The sequence below is a fragment of the Humulus lupulus genome, chromosome 2, assembly GCF_963169125.1.
Source record: "Humulus lupulus chromosome 2, drHumLupu1.1, whole genome shotgun sequence".
NCBI lineage: Eukaryota > Viridiplantae > Streptophyta > Magnoliopsida > Rosales > Cannabaceae > Humulus > Humulus lupulus.
Window position 1 is genome coordinate 37,192,610 of NC_084794.1, and position 19,757 is coordinate 37,212,366.

General features: G+C 36.9%; 1 protein-coding gene across 1 annotated transcript; it reads right to left on the reverse strand.

Annotated features, from left to right (window-relative positions):
• Window positions 1-7,280: 7,280 nt before the first annotated feature.
• Window positions 7,281-8,541, reverse strand: LOC133815973 (mitochondrial arginine transporter BAC1-like). The gene is made up of 3 exons (XM_062248717.1): window positions 8,199-8,541; window positions 7,679-7,768; window positions 7,281-7,379 (listed from the first exon to the last, which is right to left on the reverse strand). The coding sequence occupies exons 1-3, from the start codon at window positions 8,289-8,291 to the stop codon at window positions 7,287-7,289; spliced, it is 276 nt and encodes a 91-aa protein (XP_062104701.1). The 5' UTR covers window positions 8,292-8,541; the 3' UTR covers window positions 7,281-7,286.
• Window positions 8,542-19,757: the final 11,216 nt, after the last annotated feature.

The window sequence follows — 19,757 nt, forward strand, 5'->3', positions numbered from 1 at the left end:
GATGCCCTTCCTGACCACAGTTAAAGCATTCCTTGGTGTTTGCGCGGCATTCTCTAGGATGCTTCTTCTGACACTTAGCACATGGCGGGTATTCCACGTAGCCCGGCCTATTTCCCCCATTATTCGTACGTGCCCTCTTATCACTGTCGAATTTCTTGTTATCCGGATGCCGTCTTTTCTGACCGTTACCGTTGTTGCTGGACTGATTGTTGTCGTTATTGTTGTTGCTCCGACTGGTCTGAGGTTGACTCTGCTGTCTAGGTTCAGGCGTACTGGCTTCTTATTTACTTAGATTATCCTGCAATCTCTCTACTTCTATTGACATCTCAAGAACGTCGGCATATGTAGTATTCCCCGGGTTTGCTAATTTAACCCCAATCTCAATTTTTGGTCGAAGTCCTCTAACAAATTTGTTCACCCTCAGAAAATCGATTAGAACCATCTCAGATGCGAATTTAGCTAAGCGGTCGAACTGACGAGCATACTCTGCCACCGATAAATTCCCTTGCTTCAAGTTGGCAAACTCCTCAACTCTTGAAGAGAGTACAGCCGAGTTGTAGTAATTTCTGTGGAACAACTCCACAAATCGAGTCCATGTCATGGTGGCAACATCATGCGATTGCTGGACCAAGTCCCACCATATCCTGGCATCCTTCTTGAGCAAAGACGAGGCACAGGATGTGCGGTCCGCATTACTGAGATTCATGTGCGTCAGAATCGGCTCCACATTCCTTAGCCATTCTTCTGCCGCAAAGGGGTCTGTAGTCCCTTCGAAGTTTGGAGCGTGCTGCTTGCGGAACCTCTCATACACTGGTTCCATGTTCGGTACTGGATATGGCGCGTAGTTCGCCAATAGCCATCCCCCATATTAACCAACTTGTTGGGGTGCTAGGGCCATTTGTTGTGGCTGCGGCTGCGGCGGAGGCTGAGGCTGAGTTTGAGCCTGTTGGCGTTGTTGCTGCAGAAGTTCTTCGACTTGTTGTCACAGTCTGGCGATCTCCGCAGTGTTGTCAATTGACGGTGTCGGCGCGTTGCGGTTAGCAGTAGCACGCACTCCCCTTCTGCGAACTTGAGGGGCTTCATTGGTTGCTGGGACAGCGTTGGAGGCGTTTCCGTTGGTGCGTGCAGATCTTCGGAGCGACATCATAGCAGAGTTCTAACAGTTGAAAGAAACATGTTAGAACTTTACCTAATAGGCTCTAAGGCAAAAACTTATTCTAAGACAAACATATCTCGGACCTATTTATTATGACTTCTTATGAAAAATTATACAGGTCTCCTTTATTATTAAAGTGGGTTTCTATACTTAGAAAAAAAAGTCAACTTTATTTTCTAAGTCTGTTTCTAATTATCCTATATGACTTAATTCTCAGGCTCAAAACTCATCTTTGTTCCAAAGTTAACCATATTGAGGGAGGGCTGGGATCAGTAAAATCGTTCCCACTACTATGGCCCCCTAACTCTCAATAAGGAAACTTGGTTCATTGATTTGTATCCACCCTCACCGAACTTAGTCATTATTCATTTTATTTAGTATTTATTATGTTTGCAAAAATAAAATCAAACTCATACATGATAATAAAATAACATGTTATTCATTTGGAAAAAATAGTTTTCACTTATTACAATCATAAAATAAAGAAAGAAATAAAACAAACAATGAAAACTACTATTCAAAAAATTGGGATCTTCTACATCCGATCCTTCATCTAACATATCGTCATCTATCTCCTCATAATCATCATTATCATGTGCCTTAAATGTCCTCTAGGAAGGTTTGTGAAAATCCTATGTTTTTGCTCATTTGTAAACTGAAATTCTGATTTTGCAGTGAACCTAATTAAGAGGAAATAATATTGCATTGCTACTGGCAGTTCGTCCTCATCATTCATGGTTTCCCATATTCCTTCTAAGGCTGCTATTATAGGATGGAAATCTTTAAATAGTCTAATTATTAATACAAATTGTTCCGTTGATCTCATCATTATTTGCTTAGACTCTTGAAGATGACCTATTTCGCTGTGGAACAAGAGCAATCTTCGAGTGATTCTTTCTAGTGCTCCTACGGTGTTTCTTGGCTCCCTTATTCTTTTTAAAGCCTTAATGGCTCGAATATCCTGATAGGTTAAAGCTCCGTTCATACTTAACTGAAAACATAAATACTAAAAACCGTTAGCAATACACATAAGCAAAATAACTATAACTTAAATTCTTACTTGACGGTCAGATTCGGAGCTTTTGAGTGTGAGTATCGAGGAGAACTTCATTCGAAGGAACCGTTTGCTCTGATACCAACTGTAATGACCCAACTACTCTAGACTTTTGGACCATTAACGAAAACTATACATAAACACTAATCCTTAATAAATCTTTACAAGTGAAAAGACCATAACTTTATTAAGAAACTTGTAAAAATAAAAGTTAAACTTACATAAAATATCAAGTAGGATATGGGATCCCATTGTTTTAAAATCAAAACATGACATAATTAAAAAGAGATTTACATAATCAAATGCGAAAAACTACATGTAAAAACCATAAGAAACAAACTACATCCTCGAATCAAAACGCTCGGCTCTTGAATCCATTCCGCCTCAATACACATTCTCCAAGCTTCCAAGAACCTTTCCCGCCACTAGTACTATTTTCCTGCACATATAAACAAAAAGGAGTGAGCCTAATGCCCAGCAAGGAAAAATCTAACACATAGTCCATATACATAAATTTCATAAAAAACATAAAAGCATAACATAACACTTACATCACATACATACTATAATGGCCATTATTACTTGGGGTCCCATATACTAAACAAGTCATATGCCCATTAGATTAGTGGGGTCTTGCTAGCTAAGCAAGTCATATGCCCATAATCTATTTGGGGCTTGTTAGTCATATAGGTCATATGCCCAAGCCTACAAACATATTTAACATAACATATTTCATAACATAAAAACCATAAGATAACATGTAAAAAAAAACATATAACATATAAATTCTATCCTATTTTCCTTACCAAGATTACCGGGATATGAGGACAGAGTTGGGACTTTGGAACACTCCTAAAAACCATTTGTAACAGAGTGAGTACTTTGAAGAAAAGAAATGAAAGGAATGGGAGGACTATATCATTGAGAATATACTTACCAAAAAGTTATGCTCAAGAACTTAGATTTCCTAACCAAAATAAAGAATAAGGTTAGAAGGCTGAGTAGAAGACTATGAGAACTTAAATAAAATAATACCAATTGAACAAGAGTGTGGGAATACCTTGAAGACTTGTAAGACCAATCTAAACCTTGAACCGAAATGCTAAAAAATCTTATTTCCCAAGTGTTTGATAAGCTTATGATGATCAAGCTTATGATTCCCAACCCAAGTGTTTACACTCTCACACTCACCTAGCAACTTGCAGCCTCTGAACTTAGAGTAATAGATGAATAAATGGATGGGTACTAGGTCCTATTTATAGAGTTTAGGAATGAAAAGATCTCATTTTACTTGAATAAAAATAATGGCTTTTTAAGTGAAAATAATTAGAATTATCGTTCAGCATAGGCTGAAGACTCGTTCAGAAAGGTGCTGGACCTATCAAGAGGTTGAAGGTTTGAATGGAAAACGATTTCAAAAACTTTCAAATTATGCTGAGAGGGGCGATATATTGCCCCCTGTAGGCGATATATCGCCTGGGCCAGTATGCCCAAGGCAATCATGCATCGTTTCGTGTTTTTCGTATCTTCGTGCTGCGATATATCGCCCCCTATAGCACATAACAAGGTTTTGCAATCTATCACATAAATGCAAAATCAAAGCAAGGAATAAAGACAGATATAGAAGTTTGTCATGTATTCTCATTAGTTATACAAAAGTGAGATCTATACACATGTATTTGCTTAAATGGATGTATAGTTCAATTAATTAAATTAATCTGTGGAATTAGACCTTTAATTAAAAACATTTCAAATCCAAATTCTATCAAAATCATAATAGGAAAACTTATGTATACTCTAGACACACCTGTAACTGGTTCATGAATTTATTATGCATAAGTTGTATACTATTCACCTTTGAAAAATCTAGATGAACAACCTGAATATCAATAAATACAATGACAACTAATCAATATAAAACAATTAACTAAAACATAACGTCAGCAAACCAATTATAAGTGTAATTTGTAGTGAATTTATAAATGAAATACTGAAATTATCATGCAACAAACTTTAGTCTAATTGGTAAAATATATACAAGTCAAATTAGCATTTAAACAAAAAAATATAATAAGTACATATATAAATATATGTATATATAGATGCAAGATTAGTAAATTCTTAACAGATGTTTTAAAATTACTTCTTTCCCACTTCTAATGCTCCAAACATAAACACTACCATCACCATAACCTGTCAATTTTTATTTAGTAAGTCCATGAAAAGAGAAAGCAAATTCAGCTTTTTAATGGATTTGATTTGAGTTATATTTCTACAATACATATCTTGTTCTAACAAAATTGGGATTTATTGAACTTCTTCTGATAAAGAGCTTGACATGAATTTAGTGAATACACTATTAATTATGAAGTATTAACTAAAAATCAATCATGAGAGAGAGTGCCAAAGGCATCAATTGCCTTAGTGCACATGTAAAAGGCCTTGTCATAGAAAACATGCTAAAATAAATTAGTTGCCTTAGTGCCAACTCTAGATGTTGCAATTGTGCCAAGCTCTGTCATATAATCATTGAAAAATATTATTTATCTTCCAACATCTTTAGATATGTCATTTTTCAATGATATTTAAACTTTCTAGACTATAAGAAATCACCACTAATTTGACAACAAACAAACATGGTGCTAGCTAAGCTACTTACAAGAAGTCAAGCAACAAGATTCTCGGCCCAATTAGGAAGTAAAGCAACACAGTTTTAGAAAGACCACAGTACATTCCATGATGTTAGTAGCTAATGGAATTCCTCTAGACTGTTGTAAGAGTGAACATTAGAATTAAGTGCTCTATATGTCAATAACTCTTAAAAGATTACACTGTGTATATAAATAGATTCAACAAGGGGAAAGGAGTAATTTAGCTTATATATAGGATATGTAGAATGTGGTTCCACAAATTCTCAATCTCATGCTTCTTTGGCATCATCTGTAATATTCTTTAGAAGTAAAAAAAATGATAATCAGAACTAATTAAGTTGTGATACTCTATATCTATGAAGTACCCTTTAAACAACTAATTGCTAGAAAACATAAAATCTATAGCAAAATAATTAATTATTTAAGAGGAAAAAAATAATAGAAAAAAGATACATAGAATATGTCACCATCAACATATATAGAGCCAAAATAGAGTTCCACGTGAATAAAGGAAAGATATAAGTAACAATAGCTACTAAACCTCAGAATGAACTCAAATGTGTATATGTGATAGTCAATGTGAGTGCTAAAGGAATGAACTCTTATTTTGTTATTTCAAGCTTTGGTTCTATAGGGAGATGCATCAGTCAACATATTCTTCTATCCTGTTTCTTTTTTTTTTTATCTAAAATATGTAATAATTTTCTTCCTTCAACTTATTTATAATTATTACAAATGGAATGCACAGCAGCATTAGTACTATAGCCTCACGAATTCTCAATTTTTATAAATGTTAAGATAGTTGACTACTCACCTTTACATAACTAAATATAGACATATATATATAGAATAGCATATATAAATTGGTTTTTAATTTTCATTCTCTTCTTTTCTTTCTATTTGGAATTTTTTTCAAACACCTTGAGTGCATGAGAAATAAAATACTGACTACCCAGCCCAAAAAGTCTCAGAATTACAAAGATCAATCATAAATGGATCTAGCAAAAAAAAAAAAAAAACAGTAGTAAATTAACTACATTCATAATAGCTTAGTTTCATAAAATTGAAATAAAACTAGTAAACATGAAAGCATAAAATAGTAAATGTTCCATAAAAAAAGTGAATGAAAATATGCATTCCATATGTGAGACAGTGGTCTCATCAGTATAAATATACACAAAAAATGATCTTCCATGAATTTCCATAAGATATTTGGATGTTTCAATAATGAATACTTACATGCAGATAAGTAAAAAATGAATATTTTGTGGAAAAACAATAACTTAACATCCCATGGTTGGCAAGAACATACCTCCTTAATTTCCTCCTTTGAAGCTTCTTTGTTAAACATTGCAACAAACACTTTATCAAGTGCCCCTACAGAAGATGTATTTTAAGATGACAAACAACTGCAAAGAGTAATACTGCTACAATGAAAAAACAAGGCGCAACTATACTAGGGAAATCCAAATGTGCCCCTATTACTGAAGAAAATCCAAATCACTAATATATGGACATAGTTTTTTAGAAACTATAATTCTCACATGACCCTGGACCAAGAAATTATAACAATTACTATGTAAGGGCCCAGCCCAGGAGGGATGCAAACCTCATACCTTGTGGGTCTAAACCACATATCCGATCATTAGAGCTACCCCTCTTGAATACAAATATATTATGCATTTCCATCAAACAATACAAAATTTATTAAAGATCCACTTGTTTGTAAATTCATTAGGAAGCCACAAAAAATATTTTTGGAGCAATATTTTATAACTAGTCGGTCCATAACTCTGTGCATCAAACTCTTAGCACCTCGCAAAGATTTGATTTTATAAGATCTAATAAATGTTCATTAATGTGAGATACATGAGCTAGACAAAAGTTGTTGCCAACGTGACATCTGATGCCTACTCTTAACTAAAGAAACCATATATTGGCAGTGCTATAAAGTTGGTCTAGAAATTGACTAGATGCAACTACAAGAGGGAGTTCAAAAGGCACTGCCTCAAAGATCAGAAATATACCATGACGTTCTCTTTCTCTGTCTGGCTTGCCTGCATACTTAACCAATAACTCAGTTGATGTGACCACAGACAACAAGAGTATTCATATCCTCCATGTAAAGAGCACTAAAGCTTTAACTCACCCCAGGAAAAAAAATGTTGATTGTTTAGAGCTGCAATGGCCTTGTCGGCTTCAATAGTTGTTGCAAATTTCACAAAACAACTTCCGGTAAGAGAAAACTACATCTATGTCATTTCTGCAGTAACTATATGCAACATCAATACAAAGGGCAGCTACTAGAGTTATGATTATTACTATAGAGTTACATGTTCAAAATTAAAACACTCCACAGATCACTATTACAATACGTAAGCCAATGACAGATTATCTTAACAACTTTCTGGCTTACCTGCAGAAACTATTTCGTCTGGGAATAAATGCCAAAAACGAGGGAACTCTCAAAAGACATCCCCACAAAAGATGATGTAGCACCTCTATAAAGTCCTCTAATCTGTCAAAAAAATATCAGTTAACTTTCCCACAAAAGGGGAAAATGTGTTATTTAGACAATTTAAAGATACTGAAAATCTTTGTCACGTGGCACCAAACGTTAGCTCTTATAAGGCAAGAATGCCCTGCTAAATAAAATGAAAAAGAGAAAAATTTAAGAACTCTAGCTCAATTTTTTGTATCTCAAATCCTGTTTACAAAAAATTCCTAACAAGATACAAGCATATTATCACATCTTCATCCAATTTAAATGAGCATATATATAAGAAAATAATGACTCTAGCTAAATCGGAAGCATACTCCTTCAATCCTTAGTATCCTAGCAGTACAATGCAAACTATTCTTGTACTTGATCCCATGTGCTTCAGTATTGTGTTTTTGCAGCTTCACCTAATAAACAAACAAAAGTTTAACACACTCAATAAATATACACATAGATCAGAGGAATCAAAAACACGAAAGTATAACCAATAAGGAAATATACAAACTTTAAATTCATTTTCAGTTCACAGAGATAATCTTGTAAGATGTTATTGGTTAATACTTATGTTATCTCAATCTCATCCCGAAATTTTTTAAAAAACGATTAGCAGGGCAACCCAGTCATATGGTTTTCTAAGGCATTTGCTCTAAACTTTGATGCTTTTAATTCACCATGATAGGGCCTAGATTCATTGAAAGAAAAAAAATTGGTTTCTGGGTTTTGAACCCCAAGTCTTATCAATTTCACTAAGAGTGCAATAAAAAAAATATATGTTAAACTACAAGCTAAACCCATGAAAATTTCACATAATCCAACGAGAATAAGATGAGAGATTACCTTTACGATGTCAAAGGGATGGCCAATGGCGACGGTGGAAACTCCAGCGAGTAAGCCGGTGACGTACTGCTTGTAAGCGGGAGTGTCCCCCATCTGAAAAGGCCCTTTCTATCTGTGACTGAACATCACTGCTGCTATCATGGTCTCCTCCAATATCGAAGATGGAATTCAGACCACACCTGTTTCAATGCTTTAATCCGAGCTAGGGAAAATGAGATAGAGAGAAAGAGATGGTTCGGTCCGAGCTAGGGAAAATGAGACAGAGAGAAAGAGATGGTTGACAGAGAGAAAGATATGAAGACTTCGGTAGGGAAAATGAGAAAGAGATGAAGACTGAGACAAAGAGAGAAACAGACGAGGACTTCGGTCCGAGATAGGGAAAATGAGAAGGAAAATTTGCCTTCTTTTTTTTTCACTTGCCGCTTTTTTTTTTTACTTTGCCGCGTGTGACTTTAGTCATTAACTTTATATATATACAATAACTCTTTTTAAATAGTATTATAATGATGTGTTATGGTAATGGATGTTTGGTGTAGTGATACACATATATAAATAATTAATCACATACAAATAGATTAGGGATTACCTCTTGTAGCCTATCAAGTATCCTTGAGTCTTTTTGTATAAACCAACGGTCTTCCTATCCAGTGTTCTGAGATCTCACACCCTGATCTTTCACACCAATCCTCAAACACACAAGGACGTGTGCTGGCACGTAGGATTCAAAAAGTTTATTTATGTGTCTCCATAGATGTACTCAACACATGAGATTTAGAGAGTTTTGATAGAAAGAAGGTTTATAATAGTTTTCAGGTTTTTGAGAAAACTATCGCTTTTTAAAGAGTCTCATTATTATCCTGAATATTACGTATATCAGATTTATAAAGATATTTAATCTAATTAAATAATCATTTTTAATTCAAATTAAAACTGATTAGATATTTTCATTTAATTATATATTTAAATCATATTTAAAAAAGAATAATTAAACAAATTTATTTGAAATTCAAAATTTAAATCCCAGGTATAATATAACCTAATGCTAGGCGCCACACACTGTACTGTTTAGTGTGTGTCGCCCACCCCTATTAGGGTTACCCTAATTTTCTCATTTGTTTATCTAATCAACATTTAAGACAAGATATTTATTCCAACATAAATATTAGTCAATTCAAAATTAACTTTATCTTAAAATATCAGTTATAAATTAAATAAATATCATATTATAAATAAAATATTGATTATATTCTCTCTTTAAATTAATCCAAACAATATTAATATTAATTTTAACCTATAGTTTTTCAAAATAAAATCTATATAGTTAAATAATTAATTAATTCATAATTAATCAATTACCCATAATTATCAAATAATTATTTACTTGCCCTGGAAAATTATTTCCGTGCAATTTAGTGATTTCTCTTAACAACTCTTTTTTTTTTGACATCCTTAACCTTGACAGTGTAAACAGAGATGATCTGGGGACCATGGACCTATAATATGAAGCTCCAATAAACCAGATTATTAGTTAAACTCTTTAATCTAATAATCTTATTTATTAATTCCATGATTACTGCACTATAAACATGGAATTGCATTCTAAGTATTTATATAATTATATTTACAAAGTTTTCTTTAGTAGTCCATTGATATAATCAATATATGTAGTTCTATATCCTCCATTATAGGTTCGCTAATTAGAATTGGTCAAAATTATCATTTTACCCTTCTAATTACCTCTTGATCATTAAGTACCATTAATTCACTAGCGAATAATTAATCTATATTCTAATTATAGATTTAATCCCAATAACCATTCAGTTCCAGAATCAACCCTTAAGGGAACCAATATTTGGTTCATTAGGAAAGCGTGGATTCCATTACTGTAATTCATGTTTCCAGCCATCCATGATATTGAATCTCCAAAAAAATAGTCATTATCCTCATTATTCTAAGAGACCTTAACGAGTAAATCAAAAGATAAAATAAACATAAACAGGAGTTCATGAATACTCAGGATTTAGACTGATCTACAAATGATCATCTATTATGAGAATAAATAAATCTTTACGTCAAAAAACAAGTTTATAAAGATAATTAATTATCATCGATCATGTCATATATAATCTCTATTAAATACAACCCATTTACTAAGAGGTCTATCCACATTAGTAATTCGAATCTAGATTACTTGCTTCTCGTATGCTTAGCAAACCGTACTAGTAACCATTCATTAAATATTTCTTACTTTAACATGGTGCTGACTATTGTATTCATGATTTATGATCTTAATTCTATCTGTAACGCCCTGTATAGCCAAGACCGCTACACTGTGTAGTTATAAAGGTGTAGGGCTCGCTAATCAAGTCATTGATTTGAAAACGTGTCACTAGACATGTAAGATCTATGGTTAAAAGGGTTTCGGTCTCAAAGGACTCATTTCGTATATTTAAACTGTAATAAACAAGGGATCCCATAAACACAGAGTTAAAATAAGTTTACAGACTTCCAAAAGTACATAAGTATCCACTAGCCATTCTAAGGCAAAACAGACAGTCTTTAGGTTCCATGTCCTTGTCTAGACCTCAACCGTGGTGGCCGAGCACCTGGCTATGTACATTCCGCTCGCCGAGCTCTCCAGTCAGGGCTGATCTAACTTGTCCCTGCCTTTACTTGCACCACGTAGCACCCGTGAGCCAAGGCCCAGCAAGAAAACATCACAGATAACTCAAACAATAATAACAGACAAATAGCTCAGTATGCATGTATACTCACTAGATAGTCCACAACAGATAATCAGCATATACAATCCAATACAAGATACATTCTACCACATATACTGCTCATATCACATAATAATCAGGGTCGACGACTTAGGCCACGCCCTCTGTTTAACCCACTGACTCTGGCCCGCTTAAACCAAGCTCAGTGCATAATAAGCTGTCCTCGGCTACCAGTGGCCGAGCCGCGCCCTGTGCGCTAGTGAGACCCTTGGCACCCTTAGGCCGTTGGTTCACTAAATGGCTTGCATGGCATAATACCATCCTTTCAAGCTTTTACAATAGGGAGCCCTTAGTCCCGTCTCATATAATCAACCTGGTCCAGTTTTCTTACCTTTAGCTTTCAGATGAGTTAGTTACGGGCGATACTCCGTGAGCACGATCCAATCCTTGAGCCCTAGCTTAACACCTAGTCATAATCATGAAGAAAGACACCATTAACAACCTTAGATGAGCTTCCAAGCCAAGTTCTAGTACTCGGAACATTGAACTTCACCAAATATGGTAAAAGACTCAACCCCGAGCACCCTAGGTTAAATTCCCAAGCCTAAAATCTTAAAATCCCAAAATCCCTTAAGCGCCGCGGCATAGGCCACCCATGCCGCGGCATGGCCCCCAAACAGAGCCATCCAAGGAACAAAAACAGGTAAGGATCGTGGCATTGCTTGGACCATGCCGCGGCCCGCCCTCCTTCCTCAGCATGCAACAACCTTGAAGGGCCACGACTCACCAAGAACCATGCCGCGGCCCGACCCTTCGAACCCAGAAAAAACCACCATTTTCAATCTCTAAACCTCACCTTAAGATATCCCAAAGCCCCCAACTCAAAACCAATTAACTCCCAACTTCTTTAACATGATCTAAGCAACATAACTCCCAAGAAAACACAGTCTATCACACTCTAATCCTCTCCTTTCCATTTCTGAAACCCAAGTGCTACAAACACCCAAACCAGCCACTCAAAACACAATCTAGAACCTATAAACTTGGAGTTAGAACTCACCATTGCTGTAGAATCACTTCACCAAGCTGTGGCCAAGCTAGGTCCCCAAGTTCCCTTCTTAATTCTGCCTTAGAACATCACAATCAAACTTGCTTCAGCACTTAACTAAAACCCAGCTAAAACTCATAATTCAGCCACCGAAAACAGAGTTAGATGCTTACCTTAAATCTTGCTCCAGTTCCTTGATTAAACCCCTAAGCTAGACTCCCAAATCCACTCTACAAATCTCAGAATTCCAACTTGCTTCTCCCTTAAGTTTTTTGTGTTTTTCTCTCCTTGGTTTCCTTTGAGCGTGTAAGTGAGCTGAGAGAAAATGCTTAGTCGGCTTGTGTTTTTCCTCTAAAGACTTCCTTAAGTCTAACTTATCCATTAAGTTAATCCCGAGGCTCGGGGTACCGGGACCGTCCCCGAGGCCAAAATGGTAAACTCCCCCAATATTCCCGCCTAGACACCCTAACCTCAAATATATCTCCAATTATTTATTTCCATCACCCGATAGTCTAAATCACTACCTGATACCTAAAATACCCCTGACTCGCCCAAAGTCAATTATCATACCCCGTTGTGACTTTTCCCGCTATCTAGCCCTAGGATCGCCTCGAGTCGCCGGCTGCAGATTTATCCACATCATAATGTGGTTCTCGCATATATCATATATCATATTACCACATAATATAATCAATCATCATATAAGCATCATTTAACATATAATAACTCATTAAATCCCAATTATTCCAGTAATGCCCTCCTGGCACACTAATCAAGGCCCTTAAGCCTTATTAGTGAATTTGGGTCGTTACACTATCATACTAATATAACATCATATTCTCATTAATGAATAGGGAATTTTCTTGATATTAATATATAATTAATTCAAACAATAATTATAACTTTCAAATATAATAAAATAGTACTTTTATTTAAAATCGTAAAATTTCTTTACATTCTTTTAGGGCATTAATCCAAACATCACATATATCACATACTGGGTGTAGTTTTCTTTCCTTTGGTCCAAGTACAGGTTACCAATGAACGACCCTTGGGCACGATCCCAGTTCCTAGCCCCTAGCGATATCCTAGTCACAACCATAATATAGAATCCTATCAATAATGAGTAAACACATTCATCCGGACCGATTCCTAGCCTTCTGGACGTTGAATCCTACTATACTGGGTAGTATAATCATTGTCGAGCCCTTAGGTTTGAGTTCTCGCACTCAAAGCCTCGCCAAGGCCAAAAATCCCTTAAGTGCAACGACCCCAAAAAAATTTATCTGCGGCCCACTCAAGTCAGAGGCCCGAGCCTCCTTCCTGCCTACACTAGCACCACGACGCGCCTTAATAGGTGCCGTGACACCAATAGGCTAGAGGCACCACCTTCTCCTTCACTCAATTCGAGCTGCGATGCCCTAACAACAAGGTCGCGGCTCGACCTGCAAACTCAGTTTTTTTCCTCATTTTTCCCTTGCCAAATCCCTCAATAAACCTACCCTAACATAGCCAAATCCCAAAAATAGAGTTCCTAATCAACTCTATGGCCCAAAACAATCAAAACCCAAGTTCCAAACGATTCAAAAACTCTTCAAAACGTATAATCCAATCAAAGCTTACAAACTCAAAAACTTAAAACTTAAAGCTTAGATTACCTCCAATTAAGTTGTTGCCCAAGTAAATCCTCTGCTATCAAGCTTCTTATCTTCCCTAGAATCGTTACAACTCTAACCTTGCTTGAATCCGAATCCTAAAACTCGAGTTTCCTTCAAAAATGCTATCGAATGCAAAAAAGAGAACGGGAGAGAGAGAGAGAGAGAACTTAACATTATCTTTTTATTTATTATGTCAGGTTACTTCAAGCTTAAGTATCCTTAAGCAAATCCCAATGCTCAGGGTACCCGAAAAACGTCACTAGTGCCAAAATAGTCAAAATTCCCAAAATTCCCTCCTAATCTCACTAACACCAATTATATCATCAAATATTTATTCCCATTACCCAATAACACGGTCGTGTACGAAATACCCAATATATACCCCTTGACTCACACCGAGTCAACTATGGGTCCCGTTGTGACTTTCCCACTAGCTTGCTCCCTAGGATTGTCTCGTGTCGAGTAACCTAAATATATCCACATAATGATGTGGTTCCACACATATATCACATATATGCCAAATATACCCATAATTGACCAAATTACGAAAATTTCCCCTTTAATCAAAAATAGTCCCACATGCATATTTAATACACCTAAACATGCATATCAAGTCATATTATAATATAACTCACATAATCATATAATGATACCCATATATATCACATATATTCAATAATTTTCCATCCTAACCCCCTAATCAAGGCCCTAAGCCTTATTAGGTAATTTGGGATGTTACAGGACATGTCTTGAGATGATTAACTCTATGCTATTACATGCTAAATTGTGTTATAATTTATGGGGTGAAGCCTTCCTTGCTACGTGTCATATATTGAATAAAATTCCTATGAAAAAGAACAATGTGTCTCCATATGAGTTATGGAGAGGAAATAAGTCTAACTTAGGCTATCTTAAAGTGTGGGGGTGCCTTGCTTATTGCAAGAGCACAAAGCCTAAAAGGACCAAGTTGGGTCCAAGGGCCGTAAAGTTTGCATTCGAGGGCTATGCCTCAAATAGCAACACCTATAGGATATTAGACTTGGAGTCTAATGTGGTAATTGTATCAAGAGAAGTGGAGTTCTTTGAGAGTGTGTTATATTGTGATAGCAATTCTCAAGAACGCACAAGTGTTGGAGAATCTCTTAAAGAGAAAGATCAAAGGTTGATGAGAAAACTATATTACCTCGGAGAAGCCAAAGGCTTAAAGAATTATGATCAAATGAGACATGTTCAAATGAGATATGTTCTCAAGTGGAGACACTCTACCTAGTATAGGGAAACCTTGAAGAAGTCACATGAAAATTTCCTATGGCTCTTCAAGTTAAGGATTATAACACCCTACTACTCAGGGACGGTTACATTGTGTATTTTAAATAGTGCTAAACTTGCTAAATGAGTCATTTGGCCATAAACGTGTAACTAAACGTGATTAATGGTTTAGGGTTAAAATTTTTGGTTAAAATGTACAACTGTTTCACTAAAAAGTTTGCTTCCACACATGGGATCTCAAACTCCATTAAAAAAGGTTAATTACAATTAAAAAGTTACAACCAGCCGACCTAAGCGGCAAAATAGGGTTTGACCCTAGTTCCTCTGAGAAACCCTGCCCGTGGTGGTTGACCAACTGCATATGTACACATCGTCAGCAAAGCTCTCCAACTCAAGGATGGTTTGGCTTTCTTTTTCCTTTACCTACACCATGTAGTACCCGTGAGCCCAGGCTCAGCAAGAAAACTTAAACATGCTCATAAGCAATTAATAACATGTTACCCAATCATAATAAGTATGTCTAGCAGTAAAGCGTCCGGAAGACCGTTAAAATGGGCAGTCAAACTCGAAAAATTCAAGATCACTTATCACCTGAGAACAACGATCAAAGAACAAGCCATAGCATATTTAATAGTTGAATGTACGGGAATCACCAGCGAGGAAGTCATAACCCAAGCCTTCGAGTTTTGGAGACTTTACGTCGATGGGTCTTCAAATGAGAATAGATCAGGGGCAGGAATTATCTTGATCACTCCGACTAGAAAATATTTTCATTCAGCCTTACGATTTGGCTTCGAGGCATCAAATAACAAGGCTGAATACAAAGCACTATTAGCGAGATTTCAGATAGCTTCTGAGCTTAAAGAAAAATCCATTCATTGTTATTGTGATTTCTAATTGGTTGTTAAATAGGTCATAGGAGAATATCAGGCTCGTGCAATTAAAACGGCAGCTTACTTGAAGAAGGTCAAAGTAGCATTCGGGAAATTCGAGTTCTACGCCATTGAACAAGTTCCGTGGAAGCAAAAGTCGAATGCAGATTGTGAAAACGAAAAATTGTCCCTTCGAGCACCCCACATCAAGTCGCAAAGATAGACCTTAATATAAGAAGGTCTCTTATGCAACGCCCTAAGAATGACCTCCCAACTGGTCAAGATTCCTTGGGAAGAAGGAATGACTTGTCCATTTACTGAGGCACAAGGGCCTCGCATAGCGAGGCCTGTCTCAACCGCAAGGCCCTTCTCTTGAGGCACTAGGGTCTCGGATAGCGAGGCTCAACTCGCTCAGTCAGCGCATCTCGCCCGTGTCACCCAAATGTTGTGATGTTGCCCACGCGCAAAGCGAGACACCGTTTGCCATACATCCCTAGCCAAAGTTCGCTAAGGCCTCGCTTAGAGAGGCTCACCTCATGTAGAGTCCAAGAACTTTACTTAGCTAGTTAGATAGTAGTATAATAGTAATAGTAGTAGTATTTTTATGACTGGGATTTATTTGGACACTCATAGTAACACTTGTAGTTTTTCTAAGTTTAACCTATAGTTTAAGAATATTAATTTTAACCTAAGGTTTGATTAATATGACTGATATTGATGGTAATATTCATTATATTATAAGGTTTAGATAGACCCAATAAGAACGTATCACTTGTCATGTGTATGTTTAGTGATAATTCGGAATAAGTTTATTCAGAGTAATATTTGAATATCCTAGGGTCTGTCAGCAGCTTTGAAAACGTTACAGGATTTAGTCAAGGTTGTTTACTCAATTCAAATTAAGCTAAAATTGTGTAATTTCGTGTTTAAATATTTAGCGTATGCCGATATATCGCAGCTATAGGGGGCGATATATCGTAGTACGGGGATACGAAAAACACGTAACTTCGCACGAGCGCCTCGATGAGCCTCGGGCATGCTGGCTGAGGCGATATATCGCCTACAGGGGGCGATATATCGGCTCCTTCAGTGCATTTTGAAAGTTTTTGAAAACGTTCTCATTTTAAATCTTTAACCTCTTGATAAGTCCAGCATCTTTCTGAACGAGTCTTCAGCCTCTGCTGAACGATAATTCAAATATTTTTTCACTTAAAAGCCATTATTTTTATTCAAGTTAAATGAAGATCTTTTCATTCTTGAACTCTATAAATAGGACCTAGTACCCAGCCATTTATTCATTCATCAAGCTAACTTCAGAGGCTGCAAGTTGCTAGGTTATTATTGAGAGTGTAAACACTTGGGTTAGGGAATGTAAGCTTAATCATTATAAGCTTACATAACACTTGGGAAGTAAGGTTTATAGCACATTTCAGTTCAAGGTTTAGATTGGCTATAGAAGCATTCAAGGTATTCCACACTCTAGTTCATTTGGTATTATTTTTCTTTAAGTTCTTAAAGTTTTCTACTCAGCACCTTATTGTTAATTCTTGGATAGGAAATCTATGTTCTTGAACATAAGGTTTTTGGTAAGTATATTCTTGATGGTATAGTTCTTTCACCACTTTTATCTCATTCTCTTTAGTATACTCACCCTTCTATTTATTGTGTTTTAGGAGTGTTCCAAAGTCCCAAATCTGTTCTCATATCTCGGTATTTTTGGTAAGGAAAATAGGATAGGATTCTATATGTTATGATATGTTTTATCTTATAATATATGTGTTATGATTAACCTATGATTTATGTGATGTTATGTTTGTTTGTAGACTTGGGCATATGACCTGTATAACTAACAATCCCCAATAAATTTATGGGCATATGACTTGCTTAGCTAGTAATCCCCACAAATCTAATGGGCATATGACTTGTTTTTTTATGGGACCCCAAGTAATAATGGCCATTATAGTATGTATGTGACATATGTTTATAATATGTTTTATGTTACATTATGAATTTTATATATATGGTTTATGTGTTAGATTTTCCTTAGTGGGCATTAGGCTCACTCCTTTTATGTTTATATGTGCAGGAAAATAGCTTTGGTGGCGGGAAAGGTTCTTGGTAGTTTGGGCATGTGTATTGAGGCGGAATGGATTCAAAGGACCGAGAGTTCGATTCGAGGATGAAGTTTCTTTAATTATGGTTTGTATGTATTTTTCCGCATTTTACTATGTAATAAATTTTATTTACAATTATGTGATGTTTTTTCTTTTAAAACAATGGGATCCCATATCCTAGTTTAAGTTTTATGTAGTTTAACATTCGTTTTTACAAGTTTTTAATGATGTAATGATTATTTCACTTGTAAGTTTTATTAAAGATTAGTGTCTATGTATAGTTGTCGTTGATGGTCCAAAGTCTAGAGTAGTTGGGTCATTACACCTCACTCGGTCAGCTCGTCTCGCCCATGTGCCATTATGCCGCCCATGCACCGTTTGCCAAGCATCGCCAGCCAGAGGCATCAAGGCCTCGATCGGTCAGAGCGTCTTGCCTGCGTCTCCCAAGTGCCTTCATGTCGCACATGCGTTGTTTGCCAAGTGTCTCTAGCCAAAGGCACTAGGGCCTCACACAGCGAGGCTCGCCTCACCATAGGGGCATAAGCCTCACTATGTAAGGCACCTTGCCTTGCGCTCAAGGGTCATTGCGAAACCACACACCTCGCCAGCCTGAAGATACGCAAAAGGCGTATTTCCCCCTCATATATGACTCGTGCCTCGCTAAAGAAGTCCTATTTATCCCCCTAGAGCACGGGCCACCTTCGGGGCACCTCTTCATTGAGTCTTATAATAAAATATTTCCCACACATAGTAAAATATAAGGAAGCTTGGAGAAAATATGTATCTTAGAGGTGTGAGAAGAACCATCAGGTACAGGGCACGTGTATGGGTACAAGGTGTACGACCCTGAGGACAACAAAGGCATGATTCTGACATTTGTATCCGACAAGTTGTGGAGGTACGAATTCATATGAGACGTGGGGGCATGACATATATGCCTCTGACCGTGTACCAACATCGATACCATAACCCTCTGCTCCACCAAGACCTGTGCCACTATCCTGATGGTGTACCCGTGTACAACTTTATCCCCAGAGACCATTATGTATTAGGGGCCATCAGAGCCCCACTATAAATAGACCTCACCCCTCAGATTAAGGGGTTGGAAAAAATCATTGTAAACTGAGATAATAAAGGACTATACGATTATTTTCCTCCATTGTTGTTCTGCATATCTATTTCTTAAGTCTTTCCTAAGTAATACTATGTAGCTTTTGTAACAAGCTTTGAGTTTTCCATCCATATATTGTTGATGAGTTCTTTCCATCAACAATTTGGCGCCGTCTATGGGAAGAACAAGTATCAAGCCAACGTTCTTTCATTACTTCCAACAAGGAAAAATGCGAAGGCGTTCAAAACACTTACGTCAACTACAAGATGTTCAGGTTCACCTGGACGGAGAATAGATGAGGGCCTCCAGGAAAGACCGTCCTCTGCCTAAGCATGGACATATGCTAGAGGAACATCCTGCCCCAAGGAAGGAAAAGGAAGCATCATCCTCGTCCGTCCGACCCGACAGAGGTCATTTAGAGCTGCTAGTGCACCCACATCCTCAGCCCCCGGTGGCACCACGCTCTGGCCACCGAGACCCGGGTCCCTCTATGCACAGGCCAGGCAAGAGTCCCCGAGTATAATCAGTGAGTTCCAGCTCAAGGACTAGCTTCTATGAGGACGAGATTCACAAGTTATACAAAAAGAATCGAAGGTTGGAAACCAAACTAGAGAATATGCAGGAGGTTTTAAACGACCTTATACAAGGAAAGTCGAGTGTGCCCTTCCCAAGCATAAGGAGAAGGAGCGTGAAAGAAGGGAAACCACTGTCCCTGTAGACGACGGGAGAACCCGACTTTCCACTAGCAACACTCCCCAGAGAAA

Excerpts from the sequence above, each read along its gene's own strand:
- LOC133815973 (XM_062248717.1), bottom strand. The coding sequence starts at position 8,291 with ATGGGGGACACTCCCGCTTACAAGCAGTACGTCACCGGCTTACTCGCT. Across the intron at positions 7,769-8,198 it reads ATCCCTTTGACATCGTAAAG|GTGAAGCTGCAAAAACACAA; the intron begins GTAATCTCTCAT and ends TTTGTTTATTAG. Across the intron at positions 7,380-7,678 it reads GGATACTAAGGATTGAAGGA|ATTAGAGGACTTTATAGAGG; the intron begins GTATGCTTCCGA and ends TTTTTTTGACAG.